Genomic DNA, 23,941 nt, shown 5'->3' with positions numbered 1-23,941 from the left:
TGACGTGGCAGCGCCAGGACCACGCGGCTCGGGATTGGCCGCGGAGGCGTATCCGGATGAGTACGTTGAAGCGTCGCGATCATAACGGACATGTACACGGCCAAGCCCAAGAGCACGACCCGCGCCAAGGTAGCAGCGACGACGAGGCGAGATGGCGCTAACCACGTGGTTAGGCGGCGCAGGAGACGGCCAAGGTCAAGGCCAAGAAGGGCCCGTCGGTCGAGGAGTGCGTCGGGAAGCGCGACTTTACGGGCGGCGCGACGATCCTCGAGTTCAATGTCAAGAGCGACGACACAAAGGCCGAGGACAAGCGCATGCACTTGCTCTGGCTCGCGTACTGCTACTTCCACCTCGGGCAGTACCAACGGTCGCTCGACACGTACGACGAGGTCCGCGACCCGCCGGATGAAGTCCCGCTCTACCGCGCGTGCTGCATGTACTACCTCCAAATGTACAAGGAGGCCATGAAGGAGGCGACCAAGGGCCCGTCGAGCAACCCACTCCAGAACCGGATTTTGTTTCACTGCGCACACAAGTTGGGCGACGAAGACAAGCTCCTCGTGTACCACCAGCAGCTCTCGCAGAGCAAGGAGGACCAGCTCTCGCTCGCCGCGATCCACTACCTTCGCAACCACTTTCAAGAAGCATGCTGCTATCGCATCGAACGGGCAATGACGTCTTTTAGGCGACCGACATTTACAAGCGCCTTCTGCTCGAGAACCGAGATGACATCGCCCTCAACGTCTATGTGGCCATGTGCTACTACAAGCTCGACTACTACGACGTCTCGCTCGAGATCATGCAAGCGTATCTGCAAGCGTTCCCCGACAGCGTCGTCGCCATCAACGTCAAGGCGTGCAACCAGTTCAAGCTCTACAATGGCAACGCGGCCAAAGACGAGCTCAAGGTGCTCACCGAGAAGGGCTACAACATGGAGCTCAACGACCTCGTGAGCCACAACACCGTGGTGTTTGACGACGGGCAGAACGCACTGCGCGTGCTGCCGCCGCTCGTCGAGTCGTTCACCGAGGCCCGCCTCAATCTCGTCCGACGTCGTATCGTCCTGCCGATGACTAACGACGCATGCTGATGTTAGGTGATCTACTACCTCAAGCACGCCAAGGTCCAAGACGCGTTCGAACTCATCAAGGACATTGAGCCATCGACGCCCCAAGAGTACATTCTCAAGGGTACATTCTCAACTTCTTCGACAAGGCGAGGCGAGGAATCGGGTGTCGTAGGAGTCGTGCACGCGACGCTCGGGCAGCAAACCAACTCGCGCCAGCACATCAAGACGGCGCAGCAGTACTTTCAGCTGGTCGGGAGCTCGCCGACCGAGTGCGACACGATCCCGGGCCGGCAGTGCATGGCGTCGTGTTTCTACCTTCTCAAGCAGTTTGAGGACGTCAACATCTACCTCAACTCGATCAAGCAGTACATGTACAACGAAGACGACTTCAACTGGAACTTTGGCATCGCGCTCTGCAACACGGGCAGCCACGCCGAGGCCCTCGAGGCGCTCCTTCGCGTATTTGTCCCTTGCTTCCCACGGGCGGCGTGCCATGGGCCTTGATGGTAGGTGACCAAGGACGAGTACAAGCACGACTATTGCTACATCTCGTGGCTCTGCCGCTGCTACATCTTCAACGCGAATCCGTCCAGCGCCTGGGACCTCTACCTCAAGCTCGACAACTCGGACGAGTCGTTCAACTTGCTCCAGCTCATTGCGCACGACTGCTACAAGGTACGCGCGTCATGGGGTGCAGAGACGCGAGACGCGTCGTAGATGGGCGAGTTCTTCTACGCCGCCAAGGCCTTTGACGTCCTCGAGCGCCTCGACCCGGACCCCGAGTACTGGGAAGGCAAGCGCGGCGCGTGCGTCGGCGTGTTCCAAAAGGTCGTCGCGGGCAAAGCGTCGCACGTCGAGCTGGAAGAGATCTTTGGCATGCTCAAGACCAACAACAACCCGCAGGTCGAGTACATTGTGCGCATCATGAAGAAGTGGTGCGCCGAGAACGGCATCGCGCTCTAAGACTGCATTGTTGTACGATAAGGATAAGATCTGCGTCGTCGTCGTCGTCTGTCAACTAGTGGGGCGCGTCACACACTTCGCAGGCAATAAGGTCGGCGTCGTTGACAAACGTGCACTGCGCGCACACCCACACGAGTTCGACAGCAGATGCAGTCGAGGATGGTCCAGCATGGAACGCTGTCGAGCGAAAGCCTTGCTCTCGCTCCGTGGTTGGACCCGTGACAAGAATCGCGTCCGAGTCGCCGAGCTCGCTATCGAGCGCCTGCATAAAGACCGTGTCGTGGACTTCGACCCTGGAAACACGTTGAATCCGACGTGCGATGATTGCTATGTTTTGTGTCCGTACCCCGCCGCCTTGAGGCTCGTGTTGTTCTCCAAGAGGACGCCTTTGAAGTAGAGCACTTGGTGGTTCGGGTCAATGTCGCAGTGCTCGAGAATCTAACCGCAGTCTACGGACGCGAGCATACCACATTCGGTAGATACCTTGTGCTTGAAGAGGAGGACAGTGTCGTCAGCGTTGCACTCGACGTGTAGCGTTTCGCGCTGCTTGCGACTTTTTCGGTTCGATCGACGTCGCTTGGAGAGCGCGGTGGCGCTTACATTAGTCGCGTTGGACGGGACAGCCTAGACCACAACGATAGTATGAGACATGCAAACGTACAAACAATGGTACGTACGTCGTCCGGGCCAAGCACCTCGACGTGCACGACACCCATGTGAAAGTTGCGAAACTCTTCGTCGCGCGCCGCTTCGCACACTTTGCAGAGCTGGACACTGTGCACAAGATCGATCTCGGCGACATCCGCCGTGCTTTCCAGCGTGCCATAGACCACGTGGCTTATGTTTTGCTTCAACACCACAAAGGGCGTGTCGACGCCGCCGTAGATCGCATACAGTCGCATCCACTCGTCGACCGTCACGAGCTCGCCCTCGTCGGCATGGCGCTTCTCCGGCACGGACGACGGGAGCAACGTGTGCTTGATGTTGTGCGGCACCACGTACTTGGCGTGCGCACACTGAAACGCTGCAAGGTCTAGTGGTGGCGGCTCGTCGACGCTCATGTCGTCAAAGTACTTGCGCCACTGCTGGAGCCACGGCCGCGGCAGCACCACATACGGGACGTCGCACGCCATCTCAGTCGCATCGTCAAACGGATGCACAAACCGACGCTTGTAAAGCTTCTTGAGCATCGGGTTCGCGCGCAGCACGTCGTCGCGCGCTGTTTGCGCTTGCGCATGGTACTCCTCCAAGTTGAACGCGACGGCCGCGCACTCGTCGCACTCGCGGGCGCTGCCTGTCGCCTTGAGCTCCAGCGCGACCGCGTTTTCGCGCGAAAAGTATGCCCACGAGACAGGCGAGATCGTGCGCCATTGCTTGCGCGTGTTGGGCCGCAGCGCGCCGTGCGGGCACACAATGTCCGCGTTGATCGGGTTCTTGAGGATCGTCTCTGCCTCGTCGAGCTTCTCGGGCTTGGTTTTGACCTTCTTCACACCGTGTTGCACGCACACCTTCCACGCGTTGACCCACTTGCGACTGATGACGTACGCAACGCCGTCCTGGTCGTTTGCCTGGAGGTGTGACAGTTGGCTCAAAACTCCTTGCGTATCGTTGTGCAGCTGCAACGTCGTCGCTTTCCACGCCTCCATGCAGTCGTCGCAGCTACACCCACATAGCTATAAGAACTGTGTTCTTGGAACAGTAGGAGACATACCCAAACGTAGCACTCGACACGACTACCTCTGGCGGAGGCGCCAGCGCAGTCACAACCCGAGGGGATACCCGCTTGTAGTGCAGACGCGCGAGCGTTGGCTGCAACCGTCCGTGCTCGCACAAATAGGCAGATGTGTCGAAAGCAAACCCGACACCGCTGGACCCAATGTCGGCACCTCGGACCCAGTGCTGGATGTACGCAGTCGCGACCCACGCATATGTCTCAGTGTCCGCATCGGGTACGGGTGCAAATGCCTCAAACGTCCTTCGGTACGTCTTCTTGCGCTCTTCGATCTTGCTTTGGATCGCGTTGGCCTGCGACCATATAAGTGAGATCCTGGTACACGCACAAGCAGCAAACCTCGGTTGTCCACGCGTCTTGCTCCAGCACAAACTGCGCATTGCTCGTCTCAACGTCACTCGCAAATGGAATCGCGTCGACTGGCGCAACCGGCGTTGCGACGCGCGAGTAGATGAGCATGTACGCTTCCTTTGACGGACCGACGACGGCGCTCGCATCGACAAGCGACACGTCGACATCGTTGAAGCAAAACCAGTCGCCCACGTCGGGGCTAAAGACCGTCGCCGTGTAGTGGCCGGCATGCGCCGTCGTTCCCTTGTGGTTGAGCACGGCCGTGAGCTTGTAGTGGTGTGGCCCAAGCACCAAGGTTTCGCTCATCGCAATCGCGTCCTGGACCTTCTTCTTCGCTTGCAATCGGACGTCGTACACGAAGCGCATAAAGTGCAGCGACAGCGTCGGTGGCAACGCACTGTAATCTAGCTGGATCTGGCGCGTCGCGATTTGCTTGCTTTGGCAGTGGCCGCAAAAGTACATGTTGTCGCCTTCCAGCAGCTCGGGCGCCAAGAACGCCTAGCACCCATCCCGCTCCGTGATCCATGGAAGAAGGGTATCATACCTCCAACGAGTCGCGCACCGTCGCGTGGCCCCGGATGCCAAGACTCTAGGATCCATGAGAGACATTGTATGAGGGCCTCGCACCAAGTCGCTGAAGGGCTCGGTCCGCGTGGACGCCATGTTGCAGTGCAAGCACGTCGTGACGTTCTGCATGCGCCCGCGAAAGTGCTGGTTGATAAAGCTACGCTGGCGCTCGTCCGACGAGAAAGCAAAGATGGACTCGAGGTGGGTCAAGAGCAGCTTTGTAAATTCCTACACATGTCTGAGCACGACAAGCAATACGCATATGCAGATGTACATGGGCGTCCTGCTGAATGTCTTCGTCGAGGCTCAATGTACCCGAGAAGGCTTGCGGGTCGGCAAAAGACTTGGTGCTCAACTGCATGCTCGCAAAGAGGCGCTGGAGGGCTTGCATCTGCCCGAGGCGACCAACATCAACATGGCTCCGGTCGTTGGGCTTCCACTCGTGCACGGCCCGGCGGAAGGCGAGATCCATGAAGAGAACTTGGACCATGCTGTTGACGTAGCACGTGGCGCCGAGGTTGCGCAAGCCGCACGGGGTGCTTGGTCCGTCCTCTGTCACCCGCGTCCGGACCGCGAGGGAGGGGTTGTCGCCGAGCGCATCCAGCACAGCTGGGTGCGTCTTCCAGATCCCCTACGCTCTGCATGAGCTTCTGTAGCGCTTGCATCGCGCGGGACAGACCTCCATGTACTCGCCGAGGCCGAAGATGCAGTTGGGGTTCTCGCTGCAGTTGGTGGCCGGACGAGGCCCGCGCTTCTTCCCTGCCGTTGTCGTCGTCTGCATGTTGCGGTGGACTTCCTTGGGGCAGATGGGCAGATGGATCCCATACGGGTCGCTCGTCTCGGGGGTCGCATCCTCGCGCTTCCGCTTGAGCTTGGCCATCGGGAGCGAAATGAGAAATTTGCCGGTCACTGGAATATTATTGGGCCAATATATTGATGCGTGAGGCCCGTCCAATATATATTGGCGTACCAAACCGCGTCCAACGCAAAATGACAAAGATTGTACACACCTTGACAGGGACCGTACTAACTTGCGATATGAGCTTCGTCTCTACTCCACTAGCTCGAGGTAGTCAGCGATGTGCCTCTTGGTTCTTCGATGTAGTCTTCTTGAACGACCGCAGTCGGATGCATCGAGGTGTGGGAGCTGATGCATCACGATGATGCGTCACGATGTGTAGGGATGGTCTTACCTTATGAGCGTATTTCGCGTTATCTTCGCTGTTATAAAGACTTCGCATACGTAGAGTCTAGCAATCTCCTTCTTCTTCCTTCGCTCGCCGGGCCGTGGCTGCGCAGGCGGCGGCACGGGGGCTCGTCTGGCTCTTCGGTCGTCGCCCTACGACGCGTGTGGCCGCGGGTGAGGCCCGTGACGACACGGTCGGTCGAATCTTTCCAGGCGTCATGGTCGGCGTCAAAGCTCCGCAGATTGTCAAGATCCTAAAGAGACGTTAGCGACTGAGGCGGCGGCAGCGACTGGAGGTCGCGGTGCAAGACGATCGGCATGGTCTAGAGCATTACTACATTATATGTGCATGTTGCATGTCTCGGTACTAGATAATGTCATGCTGACGAATCACAACCATAACGCTGGCGCACAAGTCACTTCTTGCGATGTCACTCGGGCGGAACGGAGGGCTGTATAGCGAGATCCAAGCACTCTGGGCCACGTTGGTAGCTAGAGGCCGCACAGGCGTCTTGGCTACGGGGATATCTAGATTGCGCGCCATCGGCATGGTAGCAGCGACGTCAAGCAGCTCCGGATCTAGTTTGTGCTCGAACCACCGTGCTGGTACCGCCCATGCTGGTGAGGCGCGGCGTCAAATTGATCGAACGTCGCCCCAGAGGAACGATACATAGAGGTAGCAGCCCATCTTGGTTTCGCCCGTGGTCCCATGCATGATAGTCATTGCATCACATTGTTGGCATTCGATGCTCTCAATCACGGTGCTATCATGCTGCGCCCATGATCTACTGGTTATGTTAGCGGTCGACGGTGGACCATGCTGGTCTGCAGGTCTTCAGGCGATGCTGCCTAATGTCCGCACCCGTTCGCATCGAGATGCCCCGTCCTGCGACGCACAATTATACCATACAATCTATGCACGAGATAGTCTTCCTCGCTACTAGTAGCAGCTACGAGCTTGCTGCGTACATCCTTGTCTCGTCGACACGATCTCGCGCCTCTCCCAAGCACCAGGCGTCATCAATCATCGAAGCAATTGCGTTTATCCGGATTATGCCACCTTATCCGGCACTGCGCGTTCACTGGTGCAAAACTGTACGTCGCTTGGATTGGCTAATATCCGCCCAATCACGCGCACGCGTCAAGCCAATGGCCAACACAGCTTGGCACCAATGGCGACGGGCCAAAAACCTTGCTGAAATCACTCCTGTATTAGCTCCGTCTGAACAGCATCTAAGATGGGTACGCCGACCTGCTCTTACGATTGCCTGTACGACGTCGAGGGATCCGCCCCGCCAGGCGCGCCCGCCTCCATGGGCCCTGGCACCCCGCGGCTGCATCGCAGCTGCGGGGCGCGAAGCATCTTCACTGCTGTATCCCCGTCGTGCAGCATTCGAACGATGATCTATGTGCATGGTGCTGATGCATGATGCTCTGTAGGTATCTCCCGTGACTCGAAGCACAAGCGCCGTGAAACCGGTGGCAAGCGCAAGTTCTTCCGCAAGAAGCGAAAGTTCGAGCTCGGCCGCCAGCCGGCCAACACCAAGATGGGCGCCAAGCGTGTCTCGACGGTCCGCGTCCGTGGCGGTAACCTCAAGTTCCGCGCCCTTCGCCTCGAAACCGGCAACTTCTCGTGGGGCACGGAAGTGACGGCCCGCAAGACGCGTGTCTTGGACGTGCTTTACAACGCGTCGAACAACGAGTTGGTCCGCACCAAGACGCTCGTCAAGAACGCCATCATCCAGATCGATGCCACGCCGTTCCGCCAGTGGTACGAAGCCCACTACGGCGTCAAGCTCGGCAAGGTCAAGGCCGACGATGAGGAGGCTGCCAAGAAGTCGAACCACGTCGAGCGCAAGCAGGCCGCCCGCGCCCGCGTCCAGGTCCTCGACCCCAAGATTGAGGAGCAGTTCAACTCGGGCCGTCTCCTTGCTTGCATCTCGTCGCGCCCCGGCCAGTCGGGCCGCTGCGACGGCTACATCTTGGAGGGCAAGGAGCTCGAGTTCTACTCGCGCAAGCTCGCCACCAAGAAGTCGAAGAAGTAAATTGTCTTTACTTAAGGGAAACTTTCAGATTGGAGTCTTTAAAACACAACATGGTTCTTCGCCATGGCATCACATTTTCACTTGTCTACCTTTGCCATAAGATCCTTGAGCTCTCATCCGTGTAGCATCTGAGGTCGAATGAGTACTACAGAGGTAGCAATAACTTGGTCTCAAACTCTGTCGCGAGCACCACCTAGTAGCGCAACGCCATGCACCTCAGCCATCAGCCTCCAACGTACTCTTGCAAAGTCGTCAAAGCTCAGAAACTCGGCCGTCCCGTCACTCGACACCTCTTCCATCGTGCGCGTGACCACCATGTCGAGGTCCTTCACCGCATCACAAGGGCGAGACAGTGCAGCCAATGCCAACCTTCTCCGTCTCGTCGGTCGGGTCGCCGTAGTCTGCGACAAGACACAAGTACGCGAGCAAGTCGGCTTTGGAGATGCGTCCGTCGCCATCGAAATCATGGAGCTTGAACGAGGCTAGTATGTGCTTTTGTAGTGGCGTCGCTAGGCTGCAGAACGCCTACCTCGTAGCTTGGCATCCTTGGAGCTGTGGTACGTAAAGACAGCCATGACGGCCACAAAAGCCTAATGCGGTTCAGAAGTTTGCGCAAGACGCTGGAAGACGTACGGGAAACGCCACGTCGCCTTCCGGGGTGAGCTCAAAGAGGCTCCAGAGGCGTTCACGCAGCGGATTGATCGCGACGACTACGCGCGTGCAGCCTTAGCCTCGCCCCTTGGCTGTTTCTACTAGTAGTCGCAGTACTCGTACCTGGAATCGACAAGAAGGCGTCCTTGCTCATAGCATCGTCGGTGCTGTACACAAGAAACCGCGTCCGAAAGTGCAGAATGGCCTCGACAGGGACTACAGCAAAAAGGCCGAGGATGGCCGTCGTTGTTCACGCAGTACATGACGTACGCAGCGTCAGCATGCGGATCTCCTCAATCTGCTCGGGCGAGAGATCGCACGGCGGCGGCGCGCGGCGCGCTGCCAGGTACTGGCCCATGGAGTGGTCCCGACTGCGTTGACGTTTCGCGCCGTTATGCGTTGCGTCGCATGGCCTCCGTCGGGCAGCATGCCAACGACCTGTCGCTGCCACCGGCGATGGCCTGTATGGCCCATCCATAAGAACTCGTATGTCATCCTCCTCGAGTGGACGTGCTCCGAGCGGGCGGCGGCAGCGCGGATCGTTCGAAAGATATGCTTTGGCCTTCGAACTACGCTTTCGAGGACTTCGAACTACGAAAGACACTGCGAATTTGTATGCGCTTGGTCTTCTCTTGGTTTGAGTATGTGTGTGCTGGGCGACAATGTGAGGCCGCGATGGCAATCCCGATTTTCCCCTTTCGACCAAGCGGCAGGAAGCAGCAATGTCTGGAGACGGCTACGATCGCCACATTACCATCTTCTCGCCGGATGGGCGCCTGTACCAGATCGGTAGGACCCGCTGATGGCCATGGCCATGGCACGTGGCAGCGCATGCTCATGGCGGCGTGCGTAGAGTACGCGTTCAAGGCCGTGAAGGAAAGCAGCCTCACGTCCGTGGCCGTGCGCGGTGCCAAGAGCTGCGTGGTCGTGACACAGAAGAAGGTTCCGGTACGTTGGCCATCGTCGCGTGGGCATGGCCTCATCGAGATGATGCGCAGGACAAATTGATCGACCCGGACTCGGTCACCAACATCTTCAAGATCACGCCGTTGATCGGGTGCTTGATGACGGGTCTCTACGGTATGCAGAGCACTTAGTATGCAATCTAATGACTGTGGACGCTAGCTGATGCCAAGGCCCAAGTCCAGCGCTTGCGGTACGAAGCGCACGACTTTGAGCACAAGTATGGCTACCCCGTGCCCTGCCACGTGCTCGCGAAGCGCCTCGCCGACATTTCGCAGGTCTACACGCAGCATGCCTCAATGCGCGCCTTGGGTGTCGTGACCATGCTCATCAGGTACATCACAACCATGTCGTCTGCAGATGCGTCATGATTTGTGTAGCGTCGACGAGGAGAAGGGCCCGCAGCTGTACAAGATCGACCCGGCTGGCCACTTCTGGGGCTACAAGGCCACGGCGGCTGGTGTCAAGGACCAAGAAGCGACCAACTACCTCGAGAAGAAGATCAAGGCCAATGCGGCGATGGACCACGAGACGACGGTGCACACCGCAATCACGTGCTTGCAGTCGGTCTTGTCGGCCGACTTCAAGCCGAGCGAGATCGAAGTTGGTATCATTGTCGAAGGCGAACGGTACGTCGCCATCCTACTCCCTCACTTGCTCGAGTCTCATCCACAACGTAGCTTCCGGAAGTTGACCGAAAACGAGATTGACGGCTACTTGACGGCTATCAGCGAGCGGGACTAAAGCTTGCTCCGCTACGTGGCACGCATTGCATTAATTCCAGTAACAAGCCTTTGCTTGCGCTGCGCCTGTATCCCTCATTAGTCTGTTCTACTGCAAGGCGCATGGCAGTCATGCAGCTCAGGCATGCCTGTGCTTCCGTCCATGGCATACGAGATGTCTTGAGCAGACACAGCACCATGCAGCAGGACCGAGCGTCAACCTCAATGCATTGCTCGAGTGGTTCGGGAAAAGCCTCAAGCATGCTGCGATCTCGGCACGCTTCCAGTTCCCGCCCACCCGCTCGCTCCATGTCGCCTCAACAACTGGGTTGCGACGTAAGATCGCTTCCATGATGTGGCTATCGGAGCTCCGTAGAGCTGGCACGCCACTCAACGCATCTGTAGTAGCGCTCAACGCATCGACAAAAGGCCATAGTACATACGTCGAAAACACGCAAAGGATCTTGTTCAAGGGTTCTAGCGTCGCCGCTTAATCGTCCTTGTGGGGCTCGTCGCTAAGGAGGTACGCCGCCATGCGGCCAAAGTACACAATGTAGCAAATGCACATGAGGACGAGCGTCACGATGAAGACGCCCGAGCCTTCGCCGCCGGACGGAATCCCGCCGTAAATGTCATAGTTGTCGCTCGAGTAGCCGTACTTTTGGACGGTCGGGAAGCCCGCGAGCCAGAAGAGGATGTTGCTCGCGATGAGGTTGAAGGCCCAGCCGTAGTTGCTGTTGATGTACTTGCCGACGGTCCGCTTCGCGCCCTTGTCCATACTTCTCGGCCAAATGAAAATGAAAACTGCAACGGCTCTGGATTTCGGACGAATTAAATTTCTATTTTTGACCTTGAATACAACTATACTTGCGTTTGTATCGCCTGCCGCCAATTTATTAAAATTAGCACCCTGTGCTGCCGCCACCAAGTGGCACGCAACTTGACCTTTGTATACCCACGAGCTCTGGAACCCGAGGCTGTAACGGTGGTCGGCACGGCCACATCACTCGAGATGTGGAGCTGCCACCAGCAGCGCCACTAGCAGCGCCACCAGCAGCGCCATCAGCAGCTCCACCAACAGCGCCACGAGTCAGGTACTACCAACTCGACCAGTAGCTTTACCATCTTGTCGACGTCGTACCTTGGTGCATGGAGCTCCGAGCCGAGAACGCGCCTCGAAGATGGACGACGTCCAGCTGTGACGAGGCGCGAGAAGCGCGAGAAGGATGCATGGGATGCATGGAGGAAGCAATTTTTTCTTCCTTGCAGTAACAAAGACTAGCCAGCTAGACTATAATACTTACCCTTGGTCCGCTCAGGTCGGTCGCCTGGTGACAACGCACTACAATAGCCACGAGCTCGCCAGGATGCGCTCTGCAAAGGCTAGTGATCCGTGGCGGGTGTAGCTCGAATTAGAGATATGCTTGCAACGAGATAAAGACGGCAGTCCGTGCCAATGTAGGTACGTTGCAGTTAACACGATGAAGTGCGGCGCCTTCGCACCTCGGTCGCAATCGCGGGCGTCAAGAAGTCGTCGACGTCGGCTGTCGGCGGGACGTTGCTCAAGCCACGCTTGATTTCCAGGGCGCGCTGGAGCGTGTCGTAGTGCTCCATGTCTTCCAAGAGACTCGTGGCCCCGTCGTGGGCGACAAAGCGCTGCAGAAACTCGGACGCCTGTACTCGAATGATAATACCACGGTGGTTCGTAATGGTGTACCTCGTTGAACGGGATTTCGTCGCAGTCGCGCACCGACGTGATGTTTTTGCCGTCGGTCGGGAGCACGATCGTCTTGAGCGCGTGGTTGGGCACGTCCTTGACGACGAGCCACTCGATGTTGAAGTAGCCTTCGTACTTGGTTTTTTCCCAGAGCAAGAAATTGCGGTCGCTGTTGAGGCCCGACGTCATGCGCGCAATGCCGCAAAAGTGCTTGCTGCCACAGACACTGCAACCATACAACGATGAGGCTTGGAGCGATGCGAGGATCGAGGACTGTACCTGAAGAAGAAGAGGATCGGGCGCATGCACGAGAGATCCCGGCCAAAGGCCGCGTCGAGGAAGTGGTTGCTAATGTACGTGCTCGTCCAGATGCCATACTTGATGCTATGCCATGCGTGCCATGCTGTGACGACCGATCCAGCGACTCTGAGGCGGTACCTCTTGTGCACGTCGGCTTCGCTGAATGTCTTGAGGACAAAATAGCGGCAGGTGCCTTGGTTCAAATAGGGCGCAATGGCCTCGTAGTCAGACGCTAGCGGCGCGCTGCCAGTCGTCGGCTGCTGCAGGCGCGGTGGCACCACGGCCGGCTTGGGCTTTCGGGCACGCTTGTGCTGCATCGCTTGGAGGAGTGGCGATTGGCTGTCTTGAATGCGGCACATGCCGCGTACAAGAGTTCAGGCAGCACAACCGAACTCTGTCCTTGGACGCAGTGGCAGGCGTCACGACGTGTCATTTCCAACGACACGCGTCGTCCCATGTGCGAACATACCATTCAGAAAGGGTACATTGGCATGCGTTGTCATCACGTGGATCGACGCGGCTGTCGTGGCGACGTTATCTTTCAAGTGGCATATGCCGAAACTAACAGCGTGGCCTTCGCAAGCGCTCTTTCCACATGTGATTCGTCAAAAGTGCAGCTTGCCTCGCGTGTTGATTGGCTGCCTGGAATACCTGGTGCGATGCCATTGGGCGAATCGCGTTGTGGCGCTTGACCACAACTTCACTTTATAATGCTCGCCCGCCTTGCTTCGCGTTCGCTGCCGACGGCCCGTGCCCTGCGCATGGCCGCGCCTGCCCGCCTCTTCTCGGACACGCACGACGACTTCAAGCCCAAGTACCATGCGGCGGCGTCGGCCGAGCCCGATGATGTGCTCAAGCTCATCCAGAGCCACGTCGAGACGTACCCGATCATGCTCTACATGAAGGGCACGCCGACGTCGCCGCAGTGCGGCTTCTCGCGCCAGGTCGTCCAGATCTTGCACGCGCAGGGCATTAGCTTTGACAGCGTCAACGTCTTGGACCACCCCGAGATCCGCGAAGGCGTCAAGGAGTTCTCGTACGCCCACTTTGGATTTGCGTCCGATCGCTAATTCTCGTTTCGTCTAGACAATGGCCCACGATCCCGCAGCTCTTTGTCAACGGCGAGTTTGTCGGCGGCTGCGACATCATCTCGGATATGCACAAGTCGGGCGAGTTGGAAGACTTGCTCAAGCCGTTCGCCAAGTAGAGAGATGATGATGTAATTGCCGCCCGTGAATAGAGTCACGAGCGTTTGCGTATGTCTACATCGACCTGCAGACGACGTCCCAGTATGGAGCTTCCATCGTCGTCTTGCGTCGTGCCCATCACCCACATATATATATATACATGTACAAAGGGTTCAGGTTACAAAAAGCGACGGCTTCAAATGGCGTCGTAGCCGCTTCGAGGGCTATAGAAGCGAATGCACAGCGCAAGGCCCAGCGCCAAAACTAGGACCGCCGTCGACGTGAGCCCGAGCACCCAGTTGATGTCCTCAGACGAGCTCGGAGCGCCGGACGTGCCCTCGTCGTCGAGCGGCGCGCACGACTGCATGAGGCAGAGGTTCCACGCGCTTTTGGCCGCCGTGTAGAGCGATTCGTTGGCTTCGAGAAAAACTTCGTCTACGACGCGGCCGTGCCACTCGAGGGGCGATGCAAACCCGAGGACATGCGCGATCGTCGGCGCCGTGTCTTCGATCGAGATGGCCGACTTGAGCTCGCGGCTGCCGCTGCTCAGGCCATGACCAAATACCGCCCATTGCACCTGCTCGTTGGTCGGCGAGACGTCTCCGTGGTCGACGCCATCTTCGTTGCGGCCGTGGTCGGAGACCAGGAAGAAGACAGTCGAGTTCCATGCGCCTGCGCTCTTGACGGCCTTGAGGACGGCGCCAATGTTGGCATCCATCGAAGCAATCGCGGCTTGGCCAATGTCGGAGAAGCAGCTCGCTTCGTGCGCGCAGTTGTCGACCTCGTCCAAGTAGAGAAAGAGCACTTCGGGTATCGTCGACGCGTTCGAGAGAATCGCGATCGCAGCGTCGGTCGCGTTACGTGATGCGTCCAGCGTCATGTTGCAGGTCGCATCCGAGGCAAAGTACGCGTGCGTATCGATGTTGACGACCTTTGGCGGCAAGATCGCGTCCAGGCTCGGCCACGTGTACAGCATGGCGGTACTCGCGTCGGGAAGCTGCTGCTTGGTGACGGAGAAGAGGTCGGGGTACACGACGCACGGCGGCAAGATGGACGACATGCCCAGTGAGTGATTACTAGGCGCGCAGTAGGTCCACGCATTGCTCGTGACGCCGTGGAACATGACACTCGCACCGTAGAAGATCGTCGCCCAGTTGGGCAAGCTCACCGCCGGTCGATTGTTGCGCGCGCTGTCTGTGTACACGCCGTGCGAGCGCAGGTAGTGCATGTGCGGCGCGAGGCCATTGTCGAGTGCTTGGTGCAGGCAGCGCACGTCGAGCCCGTCGAGCCTATCGAAATGTCAGCTGCATGCTGGCGCCTAGCGCAGTGCATACCCAAAGAGGACAACGTGCTGAGCGAGACCAAACCCGCTTGCGTCTTTGGCCACTGCGTTGGCGACGACGAGCATGACGAGAACGAGATGCGCGCGGAACCCCATGCTGCTGCTGACTGAACGGGTTGCGATCTTTCTCGGAAATAATATGCCATTTCGTGGCTGACGTTGATAAATTTATTTAGAATATAATTTTATTATGCAGTGGCCGCCAACTTCAACATGTTGTCGACGCTGTTGTCGACCCGTCGGGATGGGGTCGCCAAGCGCCCCGGCAGTTCCTTCAAAGCTATCCGAAGGCTATAAAACCCAAGGTACGCAAGACCCTTATTTCCGTGTACACTAATAGCTATCGGTACGAGATGCTTACGAGTACTGACTACGTACGTGGCCTGCGCTCGAATTTATGGACCGGTATACTACTAACGAAGCGAGGCTCGGGGCGATTTTGATGTGGTGTTGAAGCGAGCGTTCGCACGACGGTCGTTGGCTTCCTGCGCTTGGAACTGCCACGCAACCACGGCGAACGTCAGCAGCATGGCCAAGACGACGAAGACAACGAGGGCTGTGAGCGCCACGGGCTTGGACACAGGCATGTGGGCGGAGAAGACTGTTATATTGTTATAGAATCTCGACTAGTCCCGCCGTGTCCAACGAGCATGGACAGGAAGCATGCTCGCCGCTGTGAAACTTTTGTCGACCGAGAATGTAGGTCGTATATGACGCCCATCGCGATCCACGGGCATCATCATCGAAGCATTTGTTGGCGCCATCCGCACGGCAGATCGTTTCTTTCAAAACTCACTTTTTCATTTGCCCTTTCATGCGCATGGCGACCTCGAACCAGCTCGGACTGCTTGTGGTGCTCGCCCTCTTCATCGCTGCGTTTGTCGCGTCGATGAACGCACTCACCTCGTCGAGCAGCTCGCCGGTGCATGACGAGAGCAACAACAATACCGTGACGTACACGATGCGCCTTCACCAACTTTTCGGCGCACCCGACGGCGTCAACCGCAGCATGATTGGTGTCAACGGCGGCTTTGGCTGGGACTTTGTCATCCGCGCAGTTGAGGGCCAGCGCCTCGTGGTGCATGTGCTCAACGATCTGGACGAGCCGACGACGATCCACTGGCACGGCATCTTCCAGAACCATAGCAACGCGTACGACGGGGCCTCGCACGTCACGCAGTGTCCGATCCCGGCCGGCGGCCGCCTCACGTACGCGGTCAAGCTCGAGGTATGAACTGCAGGCGTCCGTGGCCTTTCTCACCATACAATGATGTAGCAATCGGGCACGTACTGGTGGCACTCGCACCACGGACCCCAGTACATTGACGGTCTCCGCGGGCCCATGATCATCGACCCGATTGCTCCACCTGCGGTACGCACCGACGAAGAGCTCATCGTGCAGCTCAGCGACTGGTATCACCGCCAAGGTGCCGACGTTGTTGCTGCCATCAACGTACGCAATACTACGAATCACTCTCCAATTGGGTTCTCATACGACAGCTCTAGTCGCCTAGCCTCGATATTAACCGCCCCGTGGACATCATCCCCGACGCTGCGCTCGTGAACGGCCGAGGGCGCTTCAACTGCTCGTTTGCCGCCGGAGCGTGCACGCCACATGCAGCGTACACCACGTTTCACGTGCGTCGCAATGCGTCGTACCGTCTTCGCCTCATCAACACGGCTGCGTTCGCGGGCTTCAACGTGAGCTTGGACGGCCACGTGATGACGGTGGTAAGCGTCGACGGCATCGACGTGGAGCCGACTTTGGTGACGCACCTGCGCATCAACGTCGCCCAGCGCTACGACGTCATCGTGCACACGAACGCGTCGACCGAAACCAGCTTTTGGCTCCGCGCCACGATGAACAATGTGGCGCCGCTCTTCTTCCTCGTGCCGCCAACCGGCCAAGACATTTACGGCAAGGCGGTTTGGTCCTACACCAACGCGACCGATGACGCGCCGCAGGACGATGTCACGATGACAGATCGCATCGACTTGGACGAATTGCACTTGGTGCCGCTGCTAAAGGAGGTGCCGCCCGTGCCGGAACTCGCTTTTAACTTTACCATTCGCATCCAGAAGAACGACGTGACCAACGTCTCGGGCCCCCACGTCGCGATCGACGATGGACCGGCGTTTCCGTACCGGTACACAACGACCAAGCCGACGCTCTTTGCAGTGATCGACGACGACCCGCTGCCCGCCGAGATCCACCCGCTCGTGCTGCATAAGGCTCGCACCAGTGTCCAGATTCTGGTCATCAACTACAACCAGGGCGAGCACCCATTCCACATGCACGGCCATGCGTTCTGGGTCATGGCGCAAGGCACCAACTTGGCGCGTATTCCTAGCTTGGAATCGCTCAATGCACTGGCCGCGCCCTTGAAGCGGGACACGGTCGCCGTCGCCGCTTGCGATTCGTTCCGCGGCGAGTGCGTCCAGCCCGGCTGGACGATCTTGCGGGTTGTGCTCGACAACCCTGGCGTCTGGCTCTTCCACTGCCACATTGAGTGGGACATGGCCACCGGCATGGGCATGACGCTGATCGTGAACCCGTCGACGCTGCGGACGATGGGTCTGCCGCGCGACATTCAGGCCACGTGCGCGTAGCAAGCTACGGCTCTAGTCCGCCACAATATATACTACATTTGTTGTCTACTAGTCTGTTGACTAGACGCTGTTGACTAAAACAGTAGCGTCATGGCGAGTTGCGGCACACGATCGGCCGTCGCGTCGACTGGGAGATCTAGGATCGCTTTTTAGCCAATCAACGACGCGCTCGTTGGCCAAGCAAAATATAATGCGAGTGCCCACGTTCTATAGGGACAATTGTATGCGTTTTAAATGGGGTGGGTTTAAACTGCGTGCAATGGCTCCATCATTTCCGAAAATTGAGTTTCAAGAGCATGGCGCCGGCGCTTCCCGACCTTCGGCGGCTCTTCGAGGCCCAGGAACGCATCCCGACCGAGACCGCGCTCGGGATCATCCATGATGCGCTCGACCTCATGGACATGGAGCCCAACGTGCTCGAGATCCAAGCCCCCGTCGTCGGTACATGGAGAATTGCGCATCGAACGAGGTGCAGGACGACGCCCCATGTGTAGTCGTCGGCGATCTGCATGGACAGTTCTTCGACCTGCTCAAGATGCTCGACCAGATCGAGTTCTTTTCCAACAAGCCCGAACATGCAGGTAGCATCAAGCAAGCGTCTCTCTGCGCTAGCATGCGACGACGATCGAGGTAGATCGCAAGCTGCTCTTCCTCGGCGACTATGTGGATCGGGGCGTCTTTTCGTGCGAAGTCATGCTCTTCCTCCTCTGCATGAAGATACACGTACGCTACCCTCTCCTACGATGCAAGCACAAGATGCTACGTAGGCGCCAAACCGCGTCTTTCTCTTACGCGGCAACCACGAGTGCGAAGCCATCTCGTCCTTCTACGGCTTTCGCCTCGAGTGCAAGGCCAAGTACGGTCTCTCGGTCTACTTTCACTTTATCGAGTGCTTTCGATCGCTGCCGCTGGCCGCCATCCTCGACGCACCGGATGGACGCATCTTTTGCGTCCACGCAGGCCTTTCGCCCGACCTCGATACGATCGCCGACATCCAGGCCTTGAACCGGCGACAAGAACCAGCGACGAGCGGTCCGCTCTGCGACCTTTTGTGGTCGGACCCGGTGCCCGAGTACGAAGTTGAGCTGCCGCCCCCCGACGAAGGTTCTCCAGTACGTTTATCGACTCGATCTCATGTGTACATCCATAGATGACAACCGTACACCGCCTGAAGAAACGTCAACGTCCTATCAAACCAAGACAAGACTAAAAAAGCGACCATCCATCGTCCCCGAGACGGCGCGCTGGTCGCCCAACGAGGTATGCCGCTCGTCCAGACAAGTCTGCAAAATGAGATCTATGTACTAGGTCCGGGGGTGCTCGTATTACTATGGCTGCTTGGCCGTCTACTCGTTCTTGAACCGCAACAATCTACTGTGCATTCTGCGCGCGCACGAGCTCCAGGACGAAGGTTTTCTGTTTCATTTTTCGTCCCAAGCGTACTTGCCGCTCGACACACGGCCCGACACGAGCTTCCCGCCTGTCATTACGCTCTTCTCGGCGCCGAATTACTGCGACGAGTACAACAACCTCGTACGGCATCCACAATTTCTATTCGAACGCTTGCTCATGACGGAGGTGTAGGGCGCCATGATGTACATTTCAGACGCACCCAACGGCTTTGATGTCGAACAGCTCCAAGCGACGCGACACCCGTTTCCACGGCGGTATGCACAGTCGGAAGGCATGTGGTCTCTCTTCGAGGCGACGCTGCCGTACATTCCCCCAAGCACACAGTTTTTCGAAGAAATGGCCGAGCTCAATGACGTTGGAGCTGTCCCCGTCGATATGGACGAGACGACGGGCGATACGTCGCGAACACCACTTCGGCGCTACAGTCTTGGCGCGTCCGCTGTCGGGCTCATCCTCGACGAGCCTGTGGCCATCGACACACCCGCAAGTACGTCATCGTCGAAGATTGTGCAACAGAACTCGACGATCTTGTTGTGTCAGGTGCGGCCAAGCTCAAGCGCCGACGGTCGAGCGAGCGCCATCCACACGCACTCAACCCGGAATGGGACGCCATCACCCTCGAGTGGAAGCAAGGCAAGAGCCCCACGGACAATATGTCGAGCACCGTCGACAATCTTGTCTCGCCAGACCAGTCCAAGGTCTGTCTGTCGATTCGGCGTGTCTTGGATATGGTGGGCAACGATGTGATTCACGTAGCTCTTTTCAACCAAGGAGCTTGAGATGCTAAAGCTGATGTTCACGCTCATGGACGTGGATGGCGACATGGTGCTGCAGCCCGACGAGATTGCGCGCTTCATCGAACGCATCTTGCGTACGCATTTCCATTTGTCGTGGGATCTACAGTCGCAGCAACCTTCTTTTCCATCTAGTCGAGCCGATCTCGGACGAAAAAGCCATTCTGTACACCAAGGCCCTCGACTGCAACAAGGACGGTCACGTCGACCTCTCGGATCTGCTCGAGTGCGCGGCCAAGATGAAGCAGCGATTCCAGTACCCTTCTCAAGTCGTTGATATGCAACACGACATGTCGCGATTAGGCGTCAGAAGCAGCACACGAAGCGCCAGTGGACGCTCTGGTACCTTGCGCCGCTCTTTGCGACCGCGCTGGCGCTTGTTTGGCTCAAGGCGGGCCGCGCTGCGCGCCGGCGTCTTGCGTGCTTCTTGCTGCTGTGCATGGGGCTCCTCTACGGTACGCGTCGCCGCCTCATGCTGTGATCTCTCCATCGCCGGCTGCGATGGGGTACATGTTGTGTGGTGTCAATAACGTCATGGATATGTGTACTTAGTCGTTGTCGTTACATGATGCAGCACGGCGTCGTGCCCTTTGCGTCCATCTTGGTAGACGCCGACGTCGCGGCGTGGTGGAACGAAAAGTTGCGACGGAGGTACCCCTTGAGCGCGTTGAGCTCGTCCTGCAGCAGCGTGTACGACGAGACAAAGAGGTTGATGTCGGGCTGGTCCGAGAGCATTTGCTCGGCGCACACTTGGACGCGGTACGCCGCCTTGGAGACGCGCATCGCGGCCACGTACGCCGACGAACCCTTGAGCGAGTGCGCTTCGCGCCGAAGTCCGTACAAGTCTTGGCTGCTGTACGCTTCGTCAAGGCGGTGGAGCGCAATGTCGAGCCCCATGGCGTACTTGCCGAGGAGGTTGATAAAAAGCTCTTCGTTGCCACCGCACTGCGAGACTCCGAGCGAGTAGTCGACCGGGTCGCCCTCCGGAATCGCAATCTCGAGGACCGCCGACGACGTCACGTTTGTGGCCGGCGGCTTGGGCTCGTCGTCGTCATCAGGCAGCGGCCGGCTCATCGACGACGACTGTTCGCGCCAGTCTTTCCAGTCCTGCGCCACGTCGGTCCGCAATTCGAGCTTGGTCACGTCCGGAAGGCTGTTGGACGTGTTGCGCTTGTGCGGGGGCGTCGCGTCCGTGGCGTCGAGCTGCAAGTCGGGGCCCACCGTGCGCGACGTGACGTGCGTCGCCTGCGCGTCCAAGAGCATTTGCAGCGGCGACGACCGCGTCAGCGACGCGCGGTTGCCGAGCGCAAACATACTCGAGCTCGCAGGCTTGACGCTGCCGCCCGAGTTGGACGTGATCGACGCCAACGACGTCGTACCGTCCATTGTCATGGACATGGGGTCCGAATGGTGGTGGTGCGAGGCCGCGCCCTGGAGCCGATATTGGCCCATCTTGGACGGATCTTCGAGCTCCAAGTCGGAAATCGCGCGCGCCAAGTCGAGTTCTTGCGTGTGGGTCGACGCATGCAAGAGGCCGGCGTTTGTCGGCGGCGGCAGCTGGACGCGGTGCACGGCCAATGGCGCGAGAATGTCATTGTCGATCGACCCGACCGGTGACGGGCCCACGTCCGAGTACGACGCTTCGTGGAGCAAATACGCAGGCTCCGAGACGCGCAGCTCGGGCATGTACCGCCGGCGCATCCAGTACGTGATCATCTTGAGCAAGCCATCCTTGGCAATCGGCTTGACAATGAACTCGTCCATGCCGGCGCTGAGACACTTTTCGCGGTCGTCGTTCATCGCGTATGCCGTCAACCCGAGGATCGGGATGCGATCGAGGCCGCGCTCTTGCTCAAACTCGCGAATGCAGCGCGTCGCCGTGTACCCGTCCATGACAGGCATCTCGCAGTCCATGAAAATCAAGTCGAACGTGTCGTGGTGCTGCTTGTACGCTTCGACCGCGAGCTCGCCGTTGGGCTCCCACTGCAAATAGTGGTCGTCCTCTTGGAGAAAGCACTTGACGACCTCCCAGTTGAAGTCGTTGTCTTCGACCACAAGGATCCGCGCGTGCTTGGGCACGGACGGCGGCGTCGGGATCAAGATCGAGTCGACGGTCGTCGCACGGTCTTTTCGGCCGCGGGATCGCTCTGGCAGCTCGTCGTCGTCATCAAGCGTCGACTTGGACACGGCACGGAGCGCTTCCAACTTGGCAATGTACTCGGGCGGCGCAAGACGCACGACGACCGAGAAGAAGAAGGTGCTCCCGACATCGCGCTCGCTATCGACGTCAATGTGCCCGTCCATGAGCTCGACGAGCTGCTTGCAGATCGCGAGGCCGAGGCCGGACCCCGTCGGGTTGTTCTTGCGCGTCCGCTCGAGCTTGGTGAAGAGCGAAAACAAGATCGACTTTTCCTCTGGGTTCATGCCGACGCCCGTGTCGATGACCTGGAAGAGCATCTTGATGTGACCAGGTGGCACCTCGGCCTGCGCCTGCGTCACGACCGAACACTTGACCGTGATCGAGCCCTTGTTGGTAAACTTGATGGCATTCGAGAGCAAGTTGAGCAGAATCTGACGCAACCGAATCACATCGCCAATGACAATGTCCGGGACGTCCTTGCCACGCACGATACCCAGGCGAAGGCCCCGCTCCTTGGCCTTGAGCTTGAAGATGTCGATCGTGTAGTCGAGGAGGTCGCCCATGTAAAATGGCGCCGACTGAATCTCCAAGTGCCCGGCCTCGATCTTGGAAAGGTCCAAAATATCGTTGATCAAGTTGAGCAAGAGCGACCCAGAGACGTACGCAATGTGCACATAGCGCTTGGGCGTGGCGCCGAGCTCCATCTCCTTCAGCAGCTCCATCATGCCGAGGATACCGTTGAGCGGCGTGCGCAGTTCGTGCGAGAAGGACGCTAAGAAGTTGACCTTGGCTGCTTCCATCTGCTTGCGCGCCGTGTAGTCTTGGCCGACGCCAATCACGCCTTGGATGTTGCCGTGCGGGTCCTTCTTGGACGACGCGTTCACGAGCAGCAGCAAGAAGATACCTTGCTTGTTCAAAATCGGAAGCTCCATCTCGCCCACGTCGACGCCGAGCAGTGCTTGGTTGAGCAGTTTGCGCACAGCCTCGCGCGACTCGTCAATGATAAACATATCGACGAGCGACATGCCCAAGATCGACTCCTTCTGGTACCCCGTGAGCTTCTCGATCTTTTGGTTCCACTCGACGATGCGCCCGCGCGTGTCGACACCAAAGATCGGTGCGTTCGCCGTGTCGATGAGCCGCGAGTACTCTTGCTCTTGCGCAATGCGCTCGGTAATGTCTTGGCCAATGCCGACGACACCGACAATGTTGCCTAGTAGATGCTGATCCACGCCATGCACTCGATGCAATCGATGTACCGTGGAGGTCGTTGCGCGGCGTCGCGTTGAGGAGAATCTCAATCTTGCTGCCCGGCCGCGTAATGAGCGGAAACTCAAAGTTGGCGGTTTGGATGCCGTTGAGCGCCTTCTGGAGCACCTCGGCGACCTTGGGCCGCACCTCGGGTGAGATGAACGTCTCGACGAGGTTCTCGCCCATGACCTACGCCACCACGTTGGTATATCTTGCACGCGATGGACTGCGACAGCTACCTCGGCGATCGAGTAGTGTGTGATCTGCGCCGCCTTTTTGTTCCAAATGTTGACGCGCATCTCCGAGTCGACGCCAAAGATCGGCGCGTTTGCCGTGTCAATGAGCCGCGCATACTCTTGCTCTTGCGCAATGCGGTCGGTAATGTCTTGGCCAATGCCGACGACACCAATGACGTCACCGAGCTCGTTGTAGCGCGGCGTCGCGTTGAGCAAAATTTGCACGCGCCGGTCCGTCTTGGTCACAAGGGGAAACTCAAAGTTGGCCGTCTCGACGCCCGTCAGCGCCTTGGCAAAGACCTCGCTCACCGCCTCGCGGAACTCTTCGCTCACAAAGGTCGCCACGAGGTTCTCGCCCATGACTTCGTCCTGCGAGTACTGGGTGATTTCAGCGGCCTTTTTGTTCCAAATGTTGACCGAGCCTTGCGTGTTGACGCCAAAGATCGGTGCGTTCGCCTTGTCGATGAGGCGCGAGTGCTCCTGCTCCTGCGCGATGCGCTCGGTAATGTCTTGGCCGATCCCGACCATGCCCATGACCTTGCCGAGCTCATTGTAGCGCGGCGTCGCATTGAGCAAGATCTCGACGCGCCGGTCCGTCTTGGTGATGAGCGGAAACTCAAAGTTGGCCGTCTCGACGCCGTTGAGTGCTTTCGAGAGCACGTACCCGACGGCCTTGCGGTAGTCTTCCGAGATGAACTTTTC

At 58.3% G+C, this 23,941-nt stretch overlaps 12 protein-coding genes across 12 annotated transcripts in view; 6 read left to right on the top strand and 6 right to left on the bottom strand.

Annotated features, from left to right (window-relative positions):
• Positions 1–90: 90 nt before the first annotated feature.
• On the top strand, positions 91–2,032 carry SDRG_05056 (hypothetical protein; the record flags this gene model as incomplete). The annotated part of the gene is made up of 7 exons (XM_008610751.1): positions 91–129; positions 174–644; positions 686–1,045; positions 1,097–1,190; positions 1,242–1,528; positions 1,580–1,744; positions 1,787–2,032. The coding sequence occupies 7 exons, from the start codon at positions 91–93 to the stop codon at positions 2,030–2,032; spliced, it is 1,662 nt and encodes a 553-aa protein (XP_008608973.1).
• On the bottom strand, positions 1,949–5,573 carry SDRG_05055 (hypothetical protein). Its single transcript, XM_008610750.1, has 10 exons — positions 5,362–5,573; positions 4,957–5,313; positions 4,743–4,910; positions 4,660–4,704; positions 4,104–4,613; positions 3,744–4,057; positions 2,710–3,691; positions 2,516–2,656; positions 2,379–2,470; positions 1,949–2,325 (listed from the first exon to the last, which is right to left on the bottom strand). Exons 1-10 carry the CDS (start codon positions 5,560–5,562, stop codon positions 2,088–2,090), a joined length of 3,048 nt encoding a protein of 1,015 aa, XP_008608972.1. The 5' UTR covers positions 5,563–5,573; the 3' UTR covers positions 1,949–2,087.
• A 1,485-nt stretch (positions 5,574–7,058) lies between these two features.
• On the top strand, positions 7,059–7,987 carry SDRG_05054 (40S ribosomal protein S8). The gene is made up of 2 exons (XM_008610749.1): positions 7,059–7,110; positions 7,309–7,987. Exons 1-2 carry the CDS (start codon positions 7,107–7,109, stop codon positions 7,911–7,913), a joined length of 609 nt encoding a protein of 202 aa, XP_008608971.1. The 5' UTR covers positions 7,059–7,106; the 3' UTR covers positions 7,914–7,987.
• SDRG_05053 (hypothetical protein) lies at positions 7,846–8,963 on the bottom strand. The gene is made up of 7 exons (XM_008610748.1): positions 8,835–8,963; positions 8,688–8,780; positions 8,547–8,623; positions 8,443–8,503; positions 8,283–8,395; positions 8,153–8,239; positions 7,846–8,106 (listed from the first exon to the last, which is right to left on the bottom strand). Exons 1-7 carry the CDS (start codon positions 8,920–8,922, stop codon positions 8,059–8,061), a joined length of 567 nt encoding a protein of 188 aa, XP_008608970.1. The 5' UTR covers positions 8,923–8,963; the 3' UTR covers positions 7,846–8,058.
• Positions 8,964–9,249: 286 nt separating this feature from the next.
• Positions 9,250–10,337, top strand: SDRG_05052 (proteasome subunit alpha type-6). Its single transcript, XM_008610747.1, has 6 exons — positions 9,250–9,353; positions 9,418–9,512; positions 9,563–9,644; positions 9,690–9,861; positions 9,908–10,156; positions 10,208–10,337. The coding sequence occupies exons 1-6, from the start codon at positions 9,287–9,289 to the stop codon at positions 10,269–10,271; spliced, it is 729 nt and encodes a 242-aa protein (XP_008608969.1). The 5' UTR covers positions 9,250–9,286; the 3' UTR covers positions 10,272–10,337.
• A 324-nt stretch (positions 10,338–10,661) lies between these two features.
• On the bottom strand, positions 10,662–11,067 carry SDRG_05051 (hypothetical protein). The gene has a single exon (XM_008610746.1). The coding sequence runs from the start codon at positions 11,025–11,027 to the stop codon at positions 10,740–10,742; it is 288 nt and encodes a 95-aa protein (XP_008608968.1). The 5' UTR covers positions 11,028–11,067; the 3' UTR covers positions 10,662–10,739.
• Positions 11,068–11,625: 558 nt separating this feature from the next.
• On the bottom strand, positions 11,626–12,810 carry SDRG_05050 (hypothetical protein). The gene is made up of 4 exons (XM_008610745.1): positions 12,405–12,810; positions 12,246–12,350; positions 11,967–12,192; positions 11,626–11,923 (listed from the first exon to the last, which is right to left on the bottom strand). Exons 1-4 carry the CDS (start codon positions 12,623–12,625, stop codon positions 11,723–11,725), a joined length of 753 nt encoding a protein of 250 aa, XP_008608967.1. The 5' UTR covers positions 12,626–12,810; the 3' UTR covers positions 11,626–11,722.
• A 166-nt stretch (positions 12,811–12,976) lies between these two features.
• SDRG_05049 (monothiol glutaredoxin) lies at positions 12,977–13,473 on the top strand (the record flags this gene model as incomplete). The annotated part of the gene is made up of 2 exons (XM_008610744.1): positions 12,977–13,302; positions 13,353–13,473. 2 exons carry the CDS (start codon positions 12,977–12,979, stop codon positions 13,471–13,473), a joined length of 447 nt encoding a protein of 148 aa, XP_008608966.1.
• A 115-nt stretch (positions 13,474–13,588) lies between these two features.
• Positions 13,589–14,917, bottom strand: SDRG_05048 (hypothetical protein). The gene is made up of 2 exons (XM_008610743.1): positions 14,788–14,917; positions 13,589–14,742 (listed from the first exon to the last, which is right to left on the bottom strand). The coding sequence occupies exons 1-2, from the start codon at positions 14,889–14,891 to the stop codon at positions 13,650–13,652; spliced, it is 1,197 nt and encodes a 398-aa protein (XP_008608965.1). The 5' UTR covers positions 14,892–14,917; the 3' UTR covers positions 13,589–13,649.
• A 688-nt stretch (positions 14,918–15,605) lies between these two features.
• On the top strand, positions 15,606–17,456 carry SDRG_05047 (hypothetical protein). Its single transcript, XM_008610742.1, has 3 exons — positions 15,606–16,023; positions 16,072–16,248; positions 16,302–17,456. Exons 1-3 carry the CDS (start codon positions 15,610–15,612, stop codon positions 17,403–17,405), a joined length of 1,695 nt encoding a protein of 564 aa, XP_008608964.1. The 5' UTR covers positions 15,606–15,609; the 3' UTR covers positions 17,406–17,456.
• Positions 17,457–17,701: 245 nt separating this feature from the next.
• On the top strand, positions 17,702–20,093 carry SDRG_05046 (hypothetical protein; the record flags this gene model as incomplete). Its single annotated transcript, XM_008610741.1, has 11 exons — positions 17,702–17,846; positions 17,900–17,986; positions 18,040–18,128; positions 18,173–18,509; positions 18,556–18,665; positions 18,714–18,938; positions 18,990–19,305; positions 19,359–19,516; positions 19,575–19,689; positions 19,748–19,868; positions 19,916–20,093. The coding sequence occupies 11 exons, from the start codon at positions 17,702–17,704 to the stop codon at positions 20,091–20,093; spliced, it is 1,881 nt and encodes a 626-aa protein (XP_008608963.1).
• Positions 20,094–20,164: 71 nt separating this feature from the next.
• The window catches only part of SDRG_05045 (hypothetical protein), a 5,151-nt gene continuing 1,374 nt past the window's right edge, over positions 20,165–23,941 (bottom strand). Inside the window, exons 2-4 of the mRNA XM_008610740.1 lie at positions 23,243–23,935; positions 23,012–23,192; positions 20,165–22,965 (exon numbers count right to left, since the gene is read on the bottom strand). Coding sequence (XP_008608962.1) covers positions 20,174–22,965; positions 23,012–23,192; positions 23,243–23,935 — 3,666 coding nt within the window. The 3' untranslated portion in view covers positions 20,165–20,173. The remainder of the gene's footprint in view (positions 22,966–23,011; positions 23,193–23,242; positions 23,936–23,941) is intronic.

Source organism: Saprolegnia diclina, assembly GCF_000281045.1.
Source record: "Saprolegnia diclina VS20 unplaced genomic scaffold supercont1.13, whole genome shotgun sequence".
Taxonomy (NCBI): Eukaryota; Oomycota; class Saprolegniomycetes; order Saprolegniales; family Saprolegniaceae; genus Saprolegnia; species Saprolegnia diclina.
This window is presented reverse-complemented; position numbering and strand designations above follow the sequence as displayed.